This window comes from Podarcis melisellensis (assembly GCF_964234715.1).
Source record: "Podarcis melisellensis genome assembly, chromosome: 9".
Taxonomy (NCBI): Eukaryota; Metazoa; Chordata; class Lepidosauria; order Squamata; family Lacertidae; genus Podarcis; species Podarcis melisellensis.
In genome coordinates, this window is record NC_138541.1 from 35,043,819 (window position 1) to 35,068,323 (window position 24,505).

Here is a 24,505-nt window from a genome sequence, read left to right on the forward strand (position 1 = left end):
AAGAATGAGGGCAGCCTACATAGGAGTCACTTGCACAATTAAAAGCAAAGATTGCTGATGCAAATGCATTGTGTTCTAAGTAAGATGCTATTCAGCACAAGGCTCAAGGTCTTCCATTTACAGTAGTAAGTGTTTATTTAGAAGGCGATATTTTATTTTATTTATTTATTTTATTATTTGCTTCACACTTCTGGAACTTAGTATCTGGCCAATTTCCCATCACTGTCATTCTCCAACCATTTGTTTATCCTTGATCCATCACATGGAGATTACAGAACTCAACTGCCTTAGGTCCCTCTTGTCTATTAAAATGTGCAGTCTACAAATGCTGTTTTTTAAATAAACATATATATATTTATATTTGTTATTTATTTGATTTATATATTGCCTTTCATCTAAAGATCCCAGGGCAGCTTGCAAGAGATAAATTAAAGATTTTTAAAGGATCTTAAATCCAGCACAGAAACTGGAATCCCAATGTTATTCACCAATCAAATTCTTTATCGAAACAATTATTTCACTTGCCATTCCTTTTCTGCTTAACAAAACATATTTGGGTGGTGGTCTGACTCAATAATGTGTTCTTTAGTTCTGTTTTAAAAAAAAAGTGGTATCAAGTGTTTTGGAATTATCATTTTTATTTATTTTTTAGCTTGCAGTTTTTAAGTTCTGAATTTTGTACTATTTTTGATGTGTTTGTTTTGATTGTAAAGGGATAAATCAGGAAGAAAAGAGGTAGATGCAAGGAAGGGGGCAAATGACAGATGTGATTAAATGAAGTTCTGCACATGATAGAACCCTCAGCTGAGGGTCAAGAGGACTAAAGGTTTAAAATGTGTGTTTAGAATCACAGAGTTGGAAGGGACCCCGAAGGTCATTCAGTCCAACCCCCTGCAATGCAGGAATCTTTTGCCCAATGTGGGGCTTGAACGCACAACCCAGAGATTAAGGGACTCGTGCTCTACTGACCGAGCTATCCCAAAAGGATAAGAAAGAAAGAAAGAAAGAAAGAAAGGAAGGAAGGAAGGAAGGAAGGAAGGAAGGAAGGAAGGAAGGAAGGAAGGAAGGTGGATCTATCATCATAAAATGTGTTCTGCAGTCACATTCTATCCACAAGGAGCAGCAAGAGAGAATGGTTTGCACTGAATTCTAAACCTTGGATAAACTTTTCCAGTCCAATTTAACTCTTACTCAAAACACCCATTTTTGAAAATGCTAACAAATAAATGGATGCCATGATATATACTTGTAGCAGATGCAAAGTTATGCATAACTATTTTTGTTTGCATTCTGCACTGCAGACAGGAGTCAAAAACTGTAACGACTTCTATAGCAAAGTTACACCAACATAAAACTGGGAACAGCACGCAGGTCTTGAATATGTACATCCACAGATAGATTTATAGTTAAGCATTTATAAGTACCTTGCCAGTTGACAATTATATACAAACATGCCTTCATATGCATACATTTATAAAGAAGATTTATCTGTTTATATAGCCACCGAACTGGGGATGCAATCAGAGAACTGTAAATAGTCTTTGCCAAGCCGGAGATGATCAACACACACAGGAACTGTTAACTCCTCTGAATGTGATGATTGTGAACTTTAAGCCCCCTGGCATCCGAGATGCCTTTTGTCTGAATTACTAGCACAGCTCTGCCTTACCTAGCCATGCTGCAGTCTCAACCATACTTCGGGAGTTTTGTTTGGGTTAATAACATCTGGAGCATTGCTCTATCAGAACGCCTCACATACCATCGGTGACTGATCAAAGGCTACCATCAGACCCATATAAATCTCAAGAGAACAAGGTTCCTACTTCAACAAATTCTTCACCCTTTTGCATACAGTCGTACCTCCGCTTACATATCCCTTTGGTTATGTAAGCTTCGGGATACGTAAGCGGCAAACCGGGAAGTATATTTCCAGGATTTTGACACACATGCATGCACAGAAGCGGTCTCTCCGGTTGCAAAAACATCGGGATCCGGCCAGACCTCCAGAACGGATCCTGTCCACAACCGGAGGTACCACTGTATTTTGTGTTACAATAGATTGAAAAGCTACAAAACTAAGGCAAAGGGTTTAACAAAGGGGCTTGGTGCAAGCAAACCTTGGAGCATTTGTGCCTGCGTAAGAGGTCCAGTTCTCTTATGTTTACTTATTGCAAGAGAGCCTGTGCAGGAGAGATCCAATTGAACGCTGAAATTTTAATAAAGCAAAGGAAAGCAACACCCCCTCTTGTTAAACAGCACCAAGTGACACAACCTGGTTCCCCTTGCATAATTTAGAGCACAATATTTAGCTCTGGAAAATTCAATCACTGGACTGACTGGTGACACTTAGAGGGCCTAAAAAACAACCAGGGAACCTTGGAAAAAAGATCAGAAATGTTTGCAAAATGCAAACAGAAACACCATCTCTGTTTTCTCTCCCTGGTTTGAGCCAAGAAAGGGAGAAAACACAGATATGAGGATCTTGGGCTAGGCTGGGAATGCGAGGTAGACCTTGAGAAGCTGGAAGGGAGCCATGTGACTCCTGCAGCAAAATACTGCTGTGAAAGTGATAGGGAAGTGTGGGTTCCCCCGCAACAGGAGTGCTATCTTGAGTCTACACAATAGTTCAGTTGTCAAAACGGTGCAGATGTTGCAGAGAAACACTGTGTATCAAGGCTTTTTCAAAGACTTTCCAAGGTAGCTTCCAGTTAAAAACAATAGCAATATGCCACTGCAAAAGTATTATGGACAAGAGGCATATGTCTCTCCCCTTCCAACATCCCCTGTACTGTTTTGTCTGAGGGCAAAAAGCACACAAGCAAGGCCCCTCTGCAGTTAAAAGCACAGGACTTGGCTTACACTGGCTGGATACCTGCACAATTGAGAGCGAGAGACTCGTGCGCCTCTTCCGCAACACTCACTGTCTTATCTATGTAAGATTTATTACATGTCCTTCACTACAAGGTTCCAGGGCAGGTTATACCAATATAATAAGATACATGCAGGTCCCATTTTCAAAATGCTGCTTGTGCGAAAATTCACTTATCTTAACATAGTACCCAAACCTCAATATACACACTGCAGATTCTGAAGAACTTACATTTGCCTACTTCCTTACTTCTTTATGCTTTGCTGGTTGGTGGTGGCCATTTGGGGGCAGAAACCATGCAGGGAGAGAGATCAGACAAATCAGGTTGTTGTTTTTTGCAGGTTGGCTGCAGCCATTTCAGGAAGAAACTATGGAGGAAGTGGGAGGAGATTGGACAAAACACATTCTCATAGGAAATAATGGAAATTGTCAGCTTCTTATGCGACCACTTGCCTAATGAACGAATTCCAGAGAATGCATCGTGTTCAAAAAGTGGACCTGCATGTTCAGGTATAAAAACAAGTAAAATTGTTCCAAACTAAACAGAACAGAGTGAAACAAAAGAAGTTGGGTCCCACAAAATACCTTAGCTGTTAAGTCACGGTAAAGAGTTGCATCTTCAGCATACAGTGGAAGCTATACAACCAAGATACTAGATACACCTGTGTTAGAAGGAAGCTCCACAACTTAGGGGCCACCACAGAGAAAGCCCTTCTCTGGGCCACCATACCCTGCACAGCCAAGGATAGTGGAATTACCAAGAGGCTCACTCTGCCAACCTGAGAGGGTTGGAGTGTCACCTCAACTAAGCACATGAACAAGTTAGGTGGTGGAGTCGCTTACGCAAGTCACCCTTCACACATGACATAATGGGAACAACAGATGGCTGTTGTTTGGAGGACAAAGACTGTAAATCTATACAGCAGCATGTACAAAGTGCTAAATAACAATGCTACAGGTTTATGTGGCACAACAGTAATCAAGTCATTAAAGACAATTGTATGTTGGCCTGTCATTCAGAGTAAAAAGCTTTTGGCATGTAGTTCTTGAATTCTCCCTCCCCCCACCCCTTGTGTCCTCTCATTGGAGAAATGTCACTCTCAGATCTCGGTTACAAGAATGCATCTGTTTCCTTTAAAAGAAGGAAATGGAAAGAAACAAGAAAAAAAAACAAAAACAGAATAGATCTCAATTCCTCAAATAGCTAGAAAGCCCACAATTGCACCTGCATTTTTCCATAAAAAAATTTAACTGTAAAAATTGCACTGTTTTCCCCTCTTAAAAACCCCGGCTATAGTATTTAAAAACAACTACAGCAAAGCAGCTCTCATATGCCAATCCCTTGCATTCAAAATGTCTTTTCTAAGTGATTATGTGCAGCAAAGCCATCCATATTTCTGCTAGAACAAAATAAAAAATCTGCATGACCTGCCAGTTAGGCCAATTGGTGACAAGGTGTCTGGTTTTTAAATCCAAAGCTATTTTGACATTGTCAGAGCTTCCAAGACAACAGAGAAAGTCCCACAGTTCAGTGAGTTAACCTGATCAAAGGCACACACCCCACCAAGCACTGCTAAAGTCAGCGCAACCTCTTTTCATTTCAGTAGGGCCCATGTCAGTACTCTGTGCAGCCCAAATTGGAAGGTATGGGTGTTGCACAACTATGATACTTCATGGAGTGTACCCTCCAGGCGCTATTTCAAGCACAAGCCAAATTAGATGTTTTAGTTAGCACAGAAGTCATGATTGTGCAGAAAGATTACCCTGCTTTGGCATGCCCTGCTTGGCCGGCGAAGTATTTTTCACCAAGAGCAAGCTAACACGTGGGCAACTTAATGCTAATCAGGGCTTCAGCTATTGCAATACAAACCTACAAGCCTCTGCTCTGAAACATACTAGAGAAGCATGTTATGGAAGGCAATGGAGACAGCTCTACATACGTACATGTGTGTGTGTGTGTGTGTGTGTGTGGTGCGTGCGTGCATTCACCCACTTGCCTTCTTGAGACCCTTAAACTAACTTCTACAGCTTGCTCCCACTTAATCCCATCTTCACCCAACAAAGTCTCTAATACAGTGCTCTTATGCAACCATAGGACCATTTCTCCAATGAAGCAGCACCAACGGCAGCTTCCTTTAAATAGGTAAGGAAGAGATGAAATGAGGCAACTACCATCCAGCACTGTAATAATAGAATTAAGTGCATTCTTTTCCCCAGGAAGTCTGCACTCAGGCCTACACTCTGTTACCAATGCAGGGCCAAACTGAAGACCTAGCTCTTAAGGACAGTGCTGACAGCACTTGCTACCTAAAATATCTAGGCTAGTCCAAGGGAAAATTACACATTTAAAGTGGTACAACATCTTTAGTTCGCATTTTTATATGCTAACTTTTCAATGCATGGCAGACTCTACCCTGGGATTAGAGTAACCTAACCAAGTTGGCAGATCCCACTCTAAGCCCTGTTCATGTAACAATAAACATGTCAGAACCAGCTAAGAACTTGAGCTAAGGCAATGTAAGCCATTTTCCATATTTCCTAATGTCTGGATCTTTCTTGGTTCATTTTCAGCATCTTCTCAAGAGGGAGGGATATATAGAATAATGGGAAGCGAGACACAGGACAAGATGACGGAAATACCACCTAAAGATTTCCAGGGAGATGTATACTGAAGCTTAGGAGCTGCTCCAAAATCTTATCCTGAGACAGATGGCTTGGAGTGTCATAGACAAGTGCCAGAAGAGGGAGGAGTTTCTAATTCAATTAATGAAAATAAGAAGAAAATGATCCAATGATATCTTAACTTAGGAATGAAAGAGGATTTCCCATAAGAGGCACATTCGTGAATGCAAGAGAGCCCCCAAGGCGCCATAATGATGAGCTAGTGAAGCAAAGCACCACAGTAGTAACCTCAGATTGGAGGAAAGGGTTTCATTCTTCTATGGTCATGTAAACAGCATGCTATTAAGCAAGGCAGTGACTACCAGCAAAACGTAGCAGGACATCTCTACAAAGCATGAGAGAGAATCAACAGTTGTGGAGAAGCAAATGAGAAGCTTTGTTACAATTAAGGTCCTTGCTGCTCACAGTCATGATGGTTTAGATGCCAGCGCCAGCCCTGCCATTAGGCAGAGTGGGGCAGCTGCCTCAGACAGGAAATGCTGGCAGTAGGGAGTAGGGGTGAGGTGTTCAGAGGACAGAGCCGTGTGTGCCACATGGCCTGCCCTAAGCCATTTAAATGAGCCTTCTGCCATTCAGTGTGATGGAGGACGCTGCCCTATTGCCAGCACTGAAGTAAGATTCAGTTGCTATTTTGCTTGGCTCCTTTATAAAGCAATTGGGAGGGGGAGTCAACTTGTATTTCATAAAACGTCTGATAAAAACCAACCCCTTCTCAATAATGCAGTTCCAACTGTGTAAGTGACACAAAAAGTCAGAATGTGGGTGGGCAGGGACAGGCAAGGAAACAGTGCAAAATGGAGTAACTTGTTAATAAGCACAAGAGTCATATTTCCACATTCGAAAGTGTTGTGTTGATGGAACCTTGCCCATCATCTGACAATTAGGATATACTGGTATGTAACCTTATGTCAGACTACTGGTCCAGCTAAGCCCAAGTACCATGTACACCAGGGATTCCCAGTCTGCTACCCTCCAGTTATTGCTAGACTGTAATTCCCATTACCTGATCATAGGCCAGTAGTAGTTCAACAACTTCTGGAAGGCACCACATAGGCTGCCCTTAGACTACAACTTTGCTGACAGGAGTGGTAATCCAAAAGGGCACCAAGTTGGAGGAGGACTACTTTGGTATATCAGCATCTCTCCAGGGTTTCAGGAAAGGAGCCCTTCTATGCCCATGATCCAGAGTCCTTTAATTGCAGGTGCCAGAAACAGAACCTGGCATTTATTTGCATGCAATCTTTGACAAACCTTCTCTATTGTTCAAAGCTGTGGATATTATGCATCCATAATTTTATTATGATGTTTAACAGCACACACGTATATCACTACATTTTTGTCGCCAAATGAGGACTTCTGAATATGATTTTTTATTTGTCTCAGTCTTTCCTTGTAATGCAGTGCAGGAAGCAATATATGCATATTTTCAAAATGTTACTTAACAGTAGCACAGAAAGCAAAGCACTTAAGCTTCACATTTAAAAAGAAAACCCTGATGTTTAAAAGTGGACTGTCATCAGGGCACTTAACACTGACCTTCCTGTGTCCACACCTACCACACTCACTGTTTTCAAGAGATCACTTATCCAAGCTACTGTTCACTGTAGCAATCTGGACTTTTGGGAGAGTATTCAAGCATCAACCTAATGCAATCCTCCTGAGGGTGTGTGTGTGTGTGTGTGAAATAAAACTTCATATCTACAAATAAACTACTCATTTTCACTTTTTTTAATCTAAAGAGTATTTATTTTATTCTTCATTGCCTCCAAGAAATAGCACTGGGGGGAAACCCAGAGAGGGCTACATACAGCGACTGTGGTAAAGCAGAAGTGAATACCGTGAATGAGGAACAAAAGTAGAACTGTCTAAGGTCCCCAGATGTTGTTGGACTACAACTCCCATCATCCCTGAGCTCTGGCCTTGCTACCTAGGGATGGGAGTTGTAGTCCAACAATATCTGGGGACCCACAGGTTGAGAAAGGCTGGTCTAAGCAAAGACAATTAAACTAAAATACCAGCAGAAAGCATATCTTTACTTCTCTGAGTTTTAAACTGAGAAAGCCCCTTGGAATTCTAACAGATTTTGTCTCAAATACAGACTAACAAGAATGAACAGGAAGACTACAATACAACAACTTTCACACACACCTTCCCTCAAAACCCCCTTAAACCATGGTGTCTTATTTGCTTGCTTGCTGAGCTTGCCTATGGAGAGGGACATAAGGTACCGTATTTTCCTTTATCCAGTCTTTATTGTATGTCTGGTATGTCTGAGTATCAGCACAATAAACAAGACAGCTGAGGTGAGCCAAGTCATCAATGAAATCAAATTACTGGCTAATATCATATGTAATAATTAAAGGCTTGTTAGGATTCATTCTCTTCAGGTGCTCTTCATATATTTTACAGGCACCTTCCATGCATTCATTCATAGACTCATAATCAGCCTAAGTCCTGCCTTCTGGTTGCTTGGTTGTTGAACAAGCAAAATTGTGTGAGACACGGCGACTCGTTCCGTTCAGCTCAGGAACGAAGCACAAAACTCAACGACTTTTCTAACACAATGCACCACGACCATCAGAAAGCATTACTATAAACGACTCATTTTAAAGCAATGCTAGTTGAAACTGAAGTATGTTGATTCTCTGACCTCACTGCACAAGTTTGTTATGAGGTTTAAAGCACCACAGAAGAACCTGTAATCACACAGCATTTCTTGTCCTCACTCAGGGTTTCTCCTGCTACAAGCACCTAGGGTAGAACAACTTGAAGTCAAACAAGAGGATGATGGGCAAAACCAAACACCTGATGAAGTACTTTCATCAGGCCCTCTGACTGGACCACTTGAGCATCCTTATGTATATCAACTTGACAATCACTTCCTAATTCTTCTGATTAAGAGGGCTTTTTTAAAAAATCATCACTCATATAGCATTTTTAATGTGCTACGGGCTTTAGCATCCTTGTTTCATTCATCCCACAACCACAGTGGGAGAAGAATGTTGCTCATTAAGCAAGGGAACCAGCTAGAGAGGGCAGAATGGGCTTCAGCCCTCTCAATATTTCGAGACAGAGTGTTGAGACCCCACCCAGTATTGAGGGAACTCCCATCCCCTGCTGCCCCTGGGCAAACACCAGCACACCAGGCAGAAGGCTTGGAGAGCAATGTTCACCCTCCGCACCCCATGCCACGATCACCTGAGCGTCTCGGAAGGTGTCCGTGCATCCTGGCAGGCATGGCCCGATAGGGAGTGGGGCGCTGCACGTGTGATGCCATGCACGCACGATAGCCCCCCCGGTGTTGGGCCCAACTCTGTGTGCCTGCCAGTAAGTCAATGTCAGAGGTGCAATTTGGATTCAGCTTTCCCAGGTGCATGTCCATCTGTCCACTTGTGGTTTCAAGGCAGCAACAACAACAACAATCTGTAGGGCAATGTATCTTTCCCCAAAGCCTTCCACCCTATAAATCCAGTTTGCTCTTCAGGACTAAATATAGATGGTGGTGACATCAGCAAAACAAGATGGCACCTTAACCTGTTGCTCTTTAACATTTGGAAATATGGCACATTGTTGATGTCTAAACACAACACAGCACTTGAATTTCTACTGCCCCAGATAATTTGCAATGTGTAAGGCACTTTCCAGCTTCCTCACTTATTTCAGTGGAGAAGTTGCACAGCTCTAGGAACGCAAAGCTGCAACACAAAAGCTCCACAGAAGTGGAGCTCTGTTTCACTGCAAATGTGTTTATAACTGTAGTTTAAGTCAAATATATGTCCATTAAGACTCTAGATGTACAATGTATCTATGAATTACCTATTTCATTCCCTTCAGTTAACACAATTGTTTCTCCTTCATTGTTTTTTGTTGTCCTACCTTTGCCATGTAATTGGAAAGGAATAATAGTATTACAGGTCACCCCAACGTCTGCTGAGTGGGAACAAGATTCCAGGGCCATGCCAGCTGGTGGGGTCCCCCCTGTGTAGGCAGGCAGGGGGCTCAGCTTAGGCCCACATGGCTCTGGTGGGGTCGTTCTAGCGTCAGTGGCTAGGCTGTCACCCCACCCCCCACCTAGCACATGGCTGCCCCAGGCACCAGCAACTCATGCTATGCAACTGGTAGAACATTATATCCCAATAGTGTCTTCTGTTGCTCTCCTCATAGCTTCAGCCCGCTTGAGTCCAGTCTCTCAGTGCTGCCTCTCCCAACCAGCCCCACATTATGTCCTGCCCCTCCCTTCTTCTCAAAAACCCTTGCTCCAAAAGAAACTCAAGCCTGGTGTAAAAGGGCATCTTTTTTCCTGTGGTGACATCATGCCCCTCTGTAACCCTGGCAACTTTCCCCTCCCAACTCTGCTATTGTCTTTTGCTAACTAACACACAGCTAGGGGAGGAACTCCACCCTGCTCCTTGTCTGACATTGAATGTGCCACCTTTTCTCAGCCGTCTTTGTTCTTTCATGGCACCTGTCAGCTGATCTCTTGAACAGGAGAACAGGCTCAGCCTGTATTCTTACACTGCGCATGTTCCCTTAATACTCCAATACTCCCTTAATACTCCAGATATTAATTACATCCTACCATTTGCTAAATCAAGAATTTTGAGGCATCTGGGCCCTCTCTCATACATTCATAACAATAATTTCATCTTCCTGGGGGCTCATATCAAAGTAACTGCAGTAGCAGACACTAGGGTCACTATAAAAAGTCTTTATTTTCATACGCAACCTTTTCAGGATTCCTTGACTCTATCCACCTGATAGTGACAGAGTACACATGACTCTGTATTTTATTTATTTAGGCAGAAATTGCATTTTCATTTCCCTTCCTTTCAATCTTTTAATTAAATCTTTCAGGAAACAAAAACAAAAAGTTGTGGATGTCTGCATTTCCACCCTCGAACGAGCATCTTAGGTTCCAGGACACAGAGTGCATTGCACATTCTGATCAGGCCACTTCCATTGTACTTAGGAGTGGGGAGTTTAAAATTCATGAATGTTGCAAGGGCACGGACAGCGCGTCCACATTGTACAGCCTTTAACATGTGCGGAACTCTGTGATCATAGCAGCATGTGAGGTGGCAGTTTAATGATCTGCAGCTATAGCATTTATTCAAAGCTTTATGGGGGAGGCATAATTATGTAATAAAAACACTAGTATTCTCCCCCTTCCAAACGAATAATATATTCTGCTGCAATGGGACTTTTTAGGACTGCCAGTGGCTAACCCCCTTAGCATTATGCTTGCTGTCAACTTCCTTCAGCAGGAGAAAGCCACAGATCACACCTCCTGTGCAAGCTGTTTAACCTGTGTGTGCGTTCACCTTTAATACTGATTTTATTTTTGATATACAAGTTTTCTGATATACCAGATTTCCACAAAAGAGGCCCACACAGGCCCACACACGTGTGATTCCAGTCCAAGAAGCCTGTGGTCAGTAGCATTTGTGCACGGAGACTGTTTTGAAGATACTGCAGCAGGTAGATAAAGGAGCAAGCCCCCTACCATCAAAATAAATAAATATTTAATTATAATCATAGTACATATCATGCACAACCTCAATTAAAGTACACGTGTACTTAGCTTTAACGCCATAGATCCAGCTAGTACAAGACTGAAGGAGGGAGTTAAATGGGTCTGCCCAGGGCAGTTCAATGTTTAGCACAGCAATTATGTTAACTTGGGAAAATTTTGTGAAATCGGGATATTTATGGGAAGGATGTGCAGGGGAAAATAAAATGCTGGGAGAAGGTAATGCAACAGACAGCGGACAAAAATGGGGAAAACGTTTCATGTTAAGAAATAGAAAATTAGAAAACTGAAGCTTGTGAATGTCCCCCACCCCCACCCTGCGCCACTCTGGCCGCATGCTTTAAGGTTGCATGGAGCCAAAGGAATGTATCTCTAGGAAGACAAGGAGGAAAACTGGATAGAACAAGTTTTGGGCAGTGTTGCAGCTTGTGAAGGGTGGGGAGCAGCAGTTTCAGTTACAAATTCAAGCAGCAGCAGCAGCAAACCCATTGCCTTTACTCTGTGTGGCAAAAAGGCTCAGTGTGGAGGAGTTAACTATAAGCTGAGGGCTACTGAGGAAACCACAACAGCAAGCAATATTTTTAGTTTCTCAGCAGATGCACTGAAGGATTGTGCATTCATGTTTACGCGGAACAGGATAACTTGCCAAACTTTTGGCATGGCCAAAAGAAGCTGACATGGAAGGCAGATCAAGCTAAAACCTGAAGCGCACATTAATTGCAGTAACTGCTGAAACTGCAGCTGGTGGAATTTCTACATTCCTTGTAGGCTCTTAAGCAATTGTATGACTATAAGCCTCCTGGAATTAACTCACGTGGTGCATTAAAATAAATCTCCAATGGATTTTTGGAAAGGACGGAAAACACTACCTCCTCTGATCTCATCTGTCTACAAACCCAACACTCCATCTCGAGCACAACAGCACTGAGATTGAGGCTATAGCATCTGTAGAATGACAGTGACCCATTCCCAATGTCATGTTCTAATCCATTTGGAACATCTTGCAGGCTCAACAGATCTAATCCTGTGTTTCTAGTTCTATGAAACCAAGTTTGCTGTGATGTCAGAACTGGGCTAACTATAGTTAGCACTAACCTCTAAATCATAATTTAAAGCAGGTCTACAAAGCATGCTTTGAAAGCTAGTGCTAACCATTACCTGATTCTTGACGGCACAGCATGTAGAACTGGATGGGGGGGGACTGTATATAAGAGGGAAGGTATTAGCTAACTGTTTGCTTCCAACAAAGCATTGGTAGCCAAACTAAGGCCCAGGGGCCGGATCCGGCCCAATCGCCTTCTAAATCTGGCCCGTGGACAGTCCGTGAATCAGCATGTTTTTACATGAGTAGAATGTGTCCTTTTATTTAAAATGCATCTCTGGATTATTTGTGGGGCATATGAATTCATTCATTCCCCCCCGAATATAGTCCAGCCCCCCACAAGGTCTGAGGGACAGTGGACCAGCCCCCTGCTGAAAGAGTTTGCTGACCTCTGCAACAGAGCCTCTGAACTGAGTCTACAGCCAGGGCAGGGCTGATAATTTCCTCTATGACCAGAAGAGGTAGGGCCTGAACATAAACTTGACAAAAACAGAGAAAGCAAAAGCGAAAGCCAAGTTTTGCAAAGGGTAATATTTATGTAAAACAACATAGTTTGTTCTCATGGCTTCTGTGAATCAAGTTACCCCATTATACTGTTAGTTAAGACAGGAATTTAACATCTAGAGTTATTTCCATTATAGTTCTCCGAGCTGCTAAGAACTGGACTGGACAATTTATCCAAACATATAATTTGGACACCAGTATACAGTGAAAGAGGGAGAGAGATAGAGAAGCAGTTGCCTTCTTTTCCTTATACTATTTGACAGTGTGTGTCAAGCTATTGTTACACCACTTCAGCTGTCCTGTGTATATTCCTTACTAATGGGTTTAACAGCTAAGGAACCAGTCCTTCTGCTAATATAAATACAGGGCTATGTCTTAAAGTCTATCACTTTTATGTCGATTAGTATCTAACTTTTTATAAATGACTTGGCAACTATTTATTATGAGCAGTCGCTAAACATGCTTTTCGGCATGTAAGGTGCTTTAAGACATATACTAAAGCATCCTCATCACTCAAGTCTACTTGACTCAAGGTGGGTGTGCAAACATGCCATCTATGCCAACCTTCCCAAACCTGGTGCTCTCCAGGAAGTTTTGGACTACAACATCCATCAATCTCAGCCAAACAACTCTAGTCCAAAACATCTGTACAATGCCAGGTTGAGAAAAGCTGATCAATGGACTCACTAGTTTCCAGGGCAGTAAGAGGCAACATGGTTACACAGTGACTAAATTGATGCTTGACAGGAAGTTTCCAGAGTAGGTTCTGCTTTCAATAACACTGGCTTATCTCTAAAATAATATCCAGCAGTACCAGGGGGTAAATTTAAAATTAGTGATGAAAAGGTCTTAGTACCACTGCTTCCTTCAGGTGACTTCATGCACCATTTTCACAATGCACATCAAAATATGAAATGTCATAAGAAAGCAACACCACTTTGAAATATAGTATGAGTGAAGAGGCATATAAATGCTTCAAATGCCCCCCTGGGGGGACATTTAGTTCTGTCCAGTCCCAACATACATATGATGTTGAATTTTCAGTTAATTTTCCTTGTTTCATCCCAAATCAAAGGCTGAAATATCTGACAAAGCTTATCCCCAGCCCCCCCCAAAATCTGCTTCAGCTTTCTGTTATCTTAACCTATCAACTTATCTTAACCTATCAATTTAACTATTCCATCAAATCCTAAACACATTACATTGAAGTAACTCTAATTGATTTTAGTGAAATACCCACTTTGGAAATGTCTTTAAGTCTGCAGCCTATAAAGGTAAAGGTAAAGGTAAAGGGACCCCTGACCATTATGTCCAGTCATGGACGACTCTGGAGTTCTGGCGCTCATCTTGTTTTACTGGCCGAGGGTCAGCTTCTGGGTCATGCGGCCAGCATGACTAAGCCACTTCTGGTGAAACCAGAGCAGCTCATGGAAACACCGTTTACCTTCCCGGCGGAGTGGTACCTATTTACCTACTTGCACTTTGATGTGCAACCTAGCAAGAACTGCTAGGTTGGCAGGAGCAGGGACCAAGTAATGGGAGCTCACCTCATCATGGGGATTCGAACCACTGACCTTCTGATCAGCAAGCCCTAGGTTCTGTGGTTTAACCCACAGCGCCACCCCCGTCCCTGCAGCCTAGACCCATTCCTAATTTCAGTGCTTTTCAGAATACTTTTAGCCAACACTTGGAAACATGTTTATGTGCTTCTATACAATGAACTTTAACTATTGGGAAGACTCCAGATTCTCCAGGGTGAAAGAAGTAACTGAACACACACAGACACACACACATACACACACACGAAACCTACAAATCTAAACACTGACTTCATAATATTGAGGGATTCAGCCAAGAAGCTCCTTTTCCAAGGGCAAAACTGCAGCTTTGAAATACAGTGCACACAATACCACACTTCCCTACTTATCCCATTCTGTGTAAGTTAAAAACAAATCAACTGCCTTTAAAGGTAGGCAGATGTGGCACTGGGAGGAGAGGGAGATGAGGAAAGGTGAGTATGTCAATAATTGTTCTGTCTGGAAATGGTTAAGTATTATTATTATTATTATTATTATTATTATTATTATTATGCAAACTCGAAGTCAAGGCACCACTTCATGAAACCCAAACACGGAGGTACAGAAGCTAGAGCAGGAAGAATCTATGAACTCCCCGCTCCCCGACTTGATAACTGAAGTGTATCATCACTGAATGTTCTTCTGTAATGGAGCCAATATATGGCTACTTCCATTTCCCACACCCAAGCAGGCTTCTGTCTGCAAAAGAACTGAACATTCCACTCCAAACATTCCTCCAGATCAAGTAAAAGGTAAAGGTACCCCTGCCCGTACGGGCCAGTCTTGACAGACTCTGGGGTTGTGCGCCCATCTCACTCAAGAGGCCAGGGGCCAGCGCTGTCCGGAGACACTTCCGGGTCACATGGCCAGTGTGACATCGCTGCTCTGACGAGCCAGAGCCGCACACGGAAACGCCGTTTACCTTCCCGCTGGTAAGCGGTCCCTATTTATCTACTTGCACCCGGAGGTGCTTTCGAACTGCTAGGTTGGCAGGCGCTGGGACCGAGCAGCGGGAGCGCACCCCGCAGCAGGGATTCGAACCACCAACCTTTCGATCAGCAAGTCCTAGGCGCTGAGGCTTTAACCCACAGCGCCACCTGTGTCCCATCCTCCAGATCAAACATCACCATTAAATGTGAAAAGTGAGATCAATGGCAATGGTGCAAGCCCAGCTAAGTTACACAATTTCTTTTGTTTTTTAAAGACACGGTGTAACTGTCTAACACAATTTGCTGGATGAAGATGCAAAACAAAATGGAAAGCTACAGAATATACTGATTTCTTGGGTTGCATTGGCCAGGTCCACACATCACAGCAAGACATACATTATGTCTTACTGTGCATGAGCAAAATCTTGCCTGCTTCAATCTTCCCCAATTGTACAGGGAGGAACTGCTGGTTACACAGAGAGTCTTAACCATACCTAGACAGTAGGCTATGCAGTGAAATTATTATTGACTATTATGCTGTAAATGTTTATGTGCATGGCCATCTAAACCTATTTCCAAAACATTCTGTGCTATTCAGAGAATCCAGATCTGACTGAGAAATGGTATACAGACAGAAAGCGAGTCTATAAAATATTTTTGTAGAGCATTAGGATTTGCTGAAGACCCAAATGTCAATGTGGTTCACCAATTTCCTTTGGTCCTTTAAGATGTGGCTTCATTTTAGAAGAGTATTTTTAATGTTTACAGGGTTATTTCATTTTGGGGGTAATGTTTTCCCTTCCTCCTTTTAATAGACAATGCAGACAGGAGAGATCAACTATCCCGGCTTGTATTTAAGCGGTAGCCTGGTAGCCACACGGGAAAGGAAGCTGCATAAGAACATCCTGTTCTCAGTGGCCAGACAGAGGCCAGGAGGCGAGTGGAACAGCACCTCTCTCCATTGGCAATTCCCAGAAACTGGTATTCAAAGCGTACGGATTTCAACAATGGAGGCAGAACGCAGCCATCATGCAGGTGGCTGCATTAAATTCCATGTAGGCAATTGAAGTGATTGGCAGAAGAGGGATGCAGTACTCAGCCCCACCTCTGTGCCCAGCAGACTTTCAGAACAGACTGAATTCCCACCTCTCTTCTGCCAAACTCCAGCATACTTGTTTGACTGCATTCATTTATATTGCAGGCTAGTGACTTTTGTGAGCTCATTTACAAAAAGGTGCACTTATTTATATTATTATTATTATTATTAATATCCAGATTTGGTTAAATTGTGTAAAATGGTTGCCTATTTATTTCCTGAGCCAAATTCAGTGTTAGGGACTTGCTTCTACAGATCGAGATAGCTTAGGAGTCAAATACTCAAAGGAACTTCACCTCTCCCTTTACCAGCCTGACCATGACTTGAAATTTTCTAAGGGAGTTGACACTTTTCCACATCTTATTGTTAGGGAAAGTGCATTATGTGGTGGTACAAGAGAAGGCCTTCTTGGTGGCGGTGCCCTCCCATTAGCAGTATGCCAGGTGCTGACATTGCTATCACTTTGGCACCTGGTCAAGACTTGTCTATTGGTGCAGGTGTTTTAAGAGCTTTACTCTTTGACCAGCTCTGCTGCAGTGTGTTTTGTTTTTAGCAGATTCTATTCTGATTGTTTTATTGTTATGTTTATATCATGTACTGCACACCCTGCTCTGGGATCTATATAAATGAAGGGCAGGCCATAAATATTTTAAGGAACAACATAAATAAAATATTGTTGTGGCTTTTGACTAAACCTCTCCCCCCACCCCTGCCCCAATCCACTGTAGCAATGAATCCCACAGATCAAGCAGCCTCTCCCCTCAAATTTTATATATAAACATTTTTCCCTTTCAGGTTACTGGATCAACTAGATAAACTTCTTCTTGTCTCAGTGCAAGTGCTATGAATTATCACGCCCTAATGTTTTGTTTTATGCTGCACCCAATCAATTTTCTGACTGCTCCGTTCCACACAGCAATTCTAGCCCTCTAATCCTGCCGACTCCTAAAAGGCTCTTCTTCCTGAACTTCACGGCCACTGTGGCGTTAAATGCACAGCCAGAATCTGGGTCTACCTTTCCTCCCCAAAGGCTAGCGTTTAATAATTAATACAATGGCCTCCGATTCCACATTCTGAATTGAACATATGGGAAGCCTCATTCAGACCTCCTCACAAGTTTTAATTTTCCTCAGCATAAAGTATTCCCTGTGCATACAGAGCTCCCAAATAAGAACAGCCATTGTTTATTTGTTTGTTTAAAACATTTTACCTTGCTCTTTTGCCAAGAAAGGCTCCTGGAGTGGATTACAATATCCGTAATAAGGCAGCCTTTTCGTTCATGACACAAAAGGGAAAAAGGATGGCGATAGGGGAGACACACCAGCTCGAAGTTACAGTTTCAAAACCCTTCTCTCCAACATCCAGAGCATGCAAACATGCAGTTGTCTCCTACATTCTGAAACCGTCTTTGCATCAGCATAAAAATTACCGGTTTTATTTCCTGAAGCATCCATCGAGTTGGGTGCTTTACTCAGTTTACAAATAAGAGCAAATCTTTATGGCATCACTGTCACCACTAAGCAGTGATTTAGCAGTGCCAGAGAGTGCTAAATAGGTGGTGACTAAACAAAATAAAAAAAAAAATTCTTCCAGTAGAGACCAACTAAGTTTGTTACTGGTAGGGAGGGAGGCAGGGAGACTAACAGTAGGGGGAGCCAAAGTCAATGACAGGCCTAGCCAACTAATTCTGCTTTTGTTGCCATACTTTTTCATATGGAGTTCAACATGGGCATCGCTCAGGTTACATTCACACCATACTTTCTAAGCGCTATTATTCTCCTAAACAGTAATGGCTTCCCCCAGAGAATTCTGGGAGCTCTCGTTAGTTAAGGCACTGGAAGATGGTAGGGCACCTCTATTCCGCTTCCAGAGCTACAATTTGATGGGTGGTTTAACAATCCCTCTTCTGGGAATTGAAGCTCTGTAAGAAGAACAGAGGTCTTCTACCAACTCTCAACACTCTTAAACTACAGCTCCCAGAAATCTTTGGGGGGAAACCACAACTATTTGAAGTGGCATCATACTACTTTAAATGTATGAATGCAGTCTTAGATTAAAGAGGAGGAAGCCGACAGTCAGTGCCACCCCATGAACTGATAGTAAGTTAGTAAGCCTTAGTTTGCCTACCCCTGGGCTAGAAGAACATGGACTGGGCTCTGTGCATATTGTGGAGATGATAAGAGAGCTTGCCATTGGGGCAGACAAGCCCCAATGTGGGCAAGAGTTCAGGGAATGTTGGGAAGGGAGTGTGTGTAATCTTCAGGCCCCCAGGAAATTGCAGAGAAGCAGAGTATTGCTTTATTAAAATAACTTTAGAAACAAGTACTCAGAGCAGGGGTTCAGTTCAAGGGTCTTGTTCCCTTGTAAGTAAAATTCCAGTGGGGCACATGCCTATGGTAGGCATGGATGCTCTTACTGGGTTTTTTTAAAAGCTCCCAGGACTCTTTTTGGTTAAAGAGTGGGGTAGAAGTACTTTTAAAGCAAACACACACATCCTGCTGCAGGCCCCAACACAGATGGAATGGCCAGGGGTGGGGAAAATGGGGCCACGCCTGCAATCTGCATCGCCCAAAACTGTTCATTTAAAACTCCACTGCAAGATTCCATTTTAACTTGCTACTGCCAGTGTTCCTTCAGCTGAACAGTCATTCAAAACATACAGCCTTAGGGAGATGTCTAATGTTACTCATTACATCCACTGAAACCAAGAAAATCCGCTGCTTTCAGTGGGCCTACTCCAAATATGACTTAATTGGACGTCACCTTTAGTTTCTGTGTTAATTACCAACTTTCTCCATCTACTTCCCTTCTGCCCACCCAGAAGCACTGCAATGTGTTTTAAAGACATGAAAATACCTAATAATAAAAAAAGAAAAATATGATAAACAAGTATAAGACTTAGGAATAAAACAAGGGAAAGCAAAAGCCTCTTTCCCAACCCTACTTCATGCTAAAGCTGAACCAGAGGAGAAACTATGTGAGCCACGTTAACCAAATAATTAAAAAAAAGCCCTCCAATTAAAGTGTTACAGTTCCTTTAAATCCCAGAACAAACGGTGCTGCTGCTCATGATCCTTGAGGATGCAGCGCAATAATTGTCACTTAGCCACTTAACTCCCTGCTGCATGGCTCAGTCACTCATTGTGGTTTATCTCTCAGCCAATTACTGCTGTCATTTGCATTTCAATGTGTACCATCAGGAGCCAGGGCAGAGGCAACAGCAGAACAGGAAATGGAAGCGCAGCAACTGGTTATTTGGGTTTGATTCAGACAACAATTTTGTGATTGGGGGACAGAGGTTTGCTCTCTAGAAATGAATTTGCCTTTGTTGTGCCTCCAGATTCCTTTCAGGCAGTCTCTGGGGTTGAGGGACAAAACGGCAGACAAATTTGTGGCGGAATGAAGCAATACAGGTTACGTTTAGCTGTAAACCTGCTGAAGCCAATGGAAAAAATCATCTAAGGCTACAAATCCAAGGCACATTTTCATGGTAGTAAAACCCACTGAACTCAGTGGGATTTACTTCCAAGTAGGCATGCATACGATTGCCCTGGAAGACTGAAGTAGTTGAAAACTGTTCTCAAATAAAAATAAAATGATGGACTGCATATTCACATTACATTATGCTCATATCTTCCTTACAATGAGCTCACGGTAGTGTACAAGACAATATCGTGTCTCAACAACCCCATGAAATATGTTGGGCTGAGAGGGAGTGACCTGCTATGGTCACTCAATGAATTTCATGGCCAAGTGTCTCCTCTGCCCAAGTCAAAAAAACTTCTACACAGGCTCATGTTTATTTATTTCATAAAATTTATACAGTATGCTGCTTGATTATAGGAAACCCCACATACTTGGGGAGCAATTTATAATAGGACAGTGCTTTCATTCCTCTTTGTGTATTGTCATTCAACATTTAAATTGACTCCCACCATACATGAATATAGTATAAATAGCCCATTTTTTTAAGTTACATGAGCCCATTTCTCTTTTTATTTAAGTAATTTAAATGTAAGATTTTGTTTGCTTTGTACTTCTAATTGTGCAAGCTGAAATTCACACTAGCCCACTAGGCACAAATATAACCTGGAACACTGCTCTTAAAGTTTCTGCATTCACAAGGTAGCACACAGCTAAAATTTACTGCCAAATTCCAGACATCTCTGTAAACAGCCCAGATGATTCACAATATTTAGTGTTTAGGGACCAGATTCTTCTTTTACCTAGTTGACAGAAGGAACATTAATCTTCTCCTGCATCTATCAGCAAGCTCACAATGACATTCCATCACGATGTGGTCTAGCAGCAGCAAACCAAAGGGAAGGGAGGCACCCACCTATACTAGTGGCATTTCGATGTATTTTTCTGTTACAAAAAACAAACAAATTGGCTATCCAATTTCTGCAGTCAACATGAACCAGATGCTATACAGAACCATCCAATTTAATGGTATCGGGTCCATTTCTTTGACTCGGTTCATTAATGATAGGACAATTCATTCGGAGATACAGGTATTATTAAGCACAAGTGGAATATTTGCAAAACACTGATGAAGAGCAAAATAAAATGCTACCCTTCGCTACAGAAAATACGACTGGAAACTGGTCTTGCATCAGCTTAATGCAATCGCAGAAAAGTGTTACGCTCAACTGACTGTGCAGATACAAAATCCAACAAAAAAATATAAAAGAAAAATCTGACAGAAAAACGTGGATGACTACAGTTCCCTTCCTTGTGCCACATCCACTTGTTCTAAATAAGAAAGAAAGAAAGGGAGCTGTCTTGTTCTAGGTCACACAATTTGTCCACCTAAGCTCAGTGGGTAGAGCGTGAGACTCTGAATCTCAGGGTTGTGGTTTCAAGTCCCATGTTGGGCAAAAGATTCCTACACTATGGGGGAGCTGGACTAGATAACCCTTGCGGTCCCTTCCAACTGTGACTGACAGCAGCTCCCCGGGCATTAGGGAGTGTCGCACATCACTTGTTACCTGGACATTTTAAACTGGAAATACCAGGGATTGAACCTGCATGCAAATTATTATTCCACTGAGGGATCCCACCCAATTAACCCTGACACCATAACACAAAGTGTCCAGAAATAATAACGCCTAAAAAAACAAGCAGGTCGTGTGTGAAAATCGCTTAACGGAAGGCCAATACAAAATAGCAATCTTTTCCTGCAGCTTTTTATTAAGATTGGAAAACATAGATTCAAACCATCAGCTCCCCTCCCCCTGCAACCAAGTATATTGTTTTAGAGAGTCATGAAGACCCAGGCAAAACTCTGGCTTGCCCACAGGCGAAGTTACAAAGTCACTCAGTCACATCTCTCCAGACCACCCTGTTTCTATTTTAGTCCTACCTCTTAGAGAGTGTCACAGTTAACAGGAAAAAAGGTCATGTGCAAATCTTGTTCAAGCATAGAATCTATGAATTCATGGTCCTAGACTCCCGTCCCAAGGTAACATACCCAATGGGCTGTTCCACCAGGAATACCAAAAGCAGAAATAGAAGCTTTTTACTTTTTTAAAAGATATAATATAAAGAGCCCTACTGGATCACTCCAAAGGCCAATTTAGTCCAGCATCCCATAGCTCACAGTGGGCAGCCAGATGTCTATGGGAAGCCCACAACGATGGCTTTGCTCAAAAATCCTAGAACTGTATTGTGAACCTGCTTAAGTTTCTAATGGTCTTCAAAGACAGCCCCACATACAGGGCGTTGCAGTAACACAGTCTTGACATGACCACAGTCAGATCCACCTTCGCTAAAAAAACAGGCACAGCTGACTCACCAGCCCAAACTGGGTAAAAGCACTCCTGGCCACCAGTTGTTGCTGATCCCCCCCACCTTTTCCAAAATCTGGGCCCAGCAAGCAGCTGGTTCTCAAGTCCAGAATCTAACAACAGAGTGCACTGCCATCGCTGGCACTGTCTGCAAAAAGCAGGCTGCCTCCATCAGGCAGAAGGGAAATGCCGAGTGCTTGAGGTGTAAGAATAGGTGAACCTGCTTCTACAAGTTATGTATGTGCACATCTAATTGCTTCTCTCTCTGAGTAGCATGTTTGTCTGTGGTAGGGCGTGAGAGGGTAGAGCAGTGCAAACACTAGAAAATTATTACTTGCTTTCAGGCCTAGTACTATTCAAAAATAGCAATATTCAGGGCGCTTTCCATTAGAAATGTCTCCAAGACCCACAGCTCTCTAGCCTGGACTTTACCATGCTGCCCTGACTATTCCAGCTGAAGGAGAATGGCAACATCTAGCAATTGTTAGCTACAGCCGCTTCCATAGTATTTGCAACTACAAATTACTAATGCTTCCAAGTAGGACACAGAGCCTGTGTATCCAGATCGGCCGGTCTCTCTAAAAGATACACACCAAAAACCTGAAAAACAAACTTCCCAATTTCACTTCTAACCTGACCTCAGCTACTCTGAAATGCACAGCTAGATGAGGCAGAAACGTGACCTACTAAGTGAGGAGTACAAAGAAAAAAGACCTAAGCAGCTTGAACAAGAGCCTGGAATGAAGATGGGAGGGAAAAAGAATGCAGGAATCATGCTAGGTGAATTTGCTGACCTTCAGAGGTTATGACAGTAACAGAGTGACATAACATGGGCTGCAGCCAAAAACAGCACAGGCAGCCTTGAGAATACTCCAAGCAATCATGCTGCTTTTGTTAATACACCTCAGTCCAAACTGGTCACACCGCTTCGCTTCCCCCAGAACACAAAGCAGAGCAGAGGCAGCACAAAGGGCACCATACCAAGCTAGCTTCTGTTTAAGCATATAGAACACGTCACAGACACACTTACGGGCATGATTCATACATGAATATGCCAGAATAACCACTGTGGATTTAGGTCTATAAGGCTAAACTGGGGTGCTGGGTTCCTAATGCAACAAAACAGAAAATGGCAGCAAGAAAATGGCCTGCCACGTAACTCACGGGCTTAATCACCTGGAGCTGTTCACTCTGCTGGTGGCTGTTTTGTGGGGCACATGTACCACTTCCTCTTGATTGTGCAGGTTGCTGTGGTGGGTGGGAGATAAAATGGTGGGTGGATTGTCCTACTTTGTAGGGAGTACAATTAGTTCAGTAGTGTGTTTAGGTATGGGAAATGAAGGTTTAAATGCCCCACTTGGTCATGACACTTAATGGTTGTCCTGAGGCAAATCACCACAGCCAATCTTACAGAACTGTTGTGAGGATAAAGGAAAACAAGAAAGCTCTTTCACAGAAAGGATACTAAGAAGAATTTCTAAAAATGGCCATTCTTGCCCTCTCAATGCCCCCTCAAGAAATGAGAGGGTTGCCAACCCATGGCACCCACGGTTGCTTACAGTGAAACTCCCAGGCAGTGGGCCCGGACTCTTTCTTTTAAAAAAAAAAAGAATGAAGGTTCAAGGTATGTCTCTAAGAAGAAAAGGAGTTTGGATTTGATATCCCACTTTATCACTACCCTAAGGAGTCTCAAAGCGGCTAACATTCTCCTTTCCCTTCCTCCCCCACAACAAACACTCTGTGAGGTGAGTGGGGCTGAGAGACTTCAGAGAAGTGTGACTAGCCCAAGGTCACCCAGCAGCTGCATGTGGAGGAGCGGAGACCCAAATCTGGTTCCCCAGATTGCAAGACTACCGCTCTTAACCACTACACCACACTGGCTCTAGCATTCCTGAAAGAAAATTATGAAGCAAAGTGTGCAGGTTCTGATCTAAGTGATTTCTGTGAAATGAGTCAACTTAGCTACTCCCACCTGTCAGTGTTTTCAGCCAATGAGTGATTGATAAATGTTGTTTAGACACCAAGCTACAGGAATCACTGTGGTCCCAATGGGATATAAATGCAATAAATAAGCTTCCCACTTAGCTGCTTAAGAAAGCTGGAGGGGCCAGCCAAGTGGAGATGTCAGTCACCATCCTGGCATCTAGGAATCTCCACATGGTCGCAACTGGACCCACAATAGTCACAAAACTCGTGTGATGTCTGGCTCGTTTCTAGCCCTGTCTGAAGCCTGCCACACATACCCTCTTCCTCGACTCAACAGAATAGAGATAAGAGGGGCAATTGTGTGAGCCCCCTACAATATGATAGATAGGATAATATTTTATATTCACAAAGTATGGTTGTGGAACAGGCAAGTACAAGTTTGCAGTCTGCACAGCTGTCTTCACTATCTCCCAGTCAGCTTGGAGTATTGTATCATTGTTT

The 24,505-nt window shown here is 42.8% G+C and overlaps 1 protein-coding gene and 1 pseudogene across 4 annotated transcripts in view; both read right to left on the reverse strand.

Moving 5' to 3' along the window:
* The window catches only part of MAML3 (mastermind like transcriptional coactivator 3), a 279,257-nt gene that overhangs the window by 217,698 nt on the left and 37,054 nt on the right, over positions 1-24,505 (reverse strand). The window contains exon 2 of one of the 3 annotated variants that reach the window (XM_081925954.1): positions 23,243-23,326. The exons of the other annotated variants lie outside the window; for them this stretch is intronic. Coding sequence (XP_081782080.1) covers positions 23,243-23,326 — 84 coding nt within the window. The remainder of the gene's footprint in view (positions 1-23,242; positions 23,327-24,505) is intronic. 3 annotated transcript variants of the gene reach the window in all.
* LOC309377243 (enhancer of rudimentary homolog pseudogene) lies at positions 7,529-8,789 on the reverse strand (annotated as a pseudogene). Its single transcript has 2 exons — positions 8,750-8,789; positions 7,529-8,059 (listed from the first exon to the last, which is right to left on the reverse strand). The product of its transcript is annotated as an enhancer of rudimentary homolog pseudogene (transcript).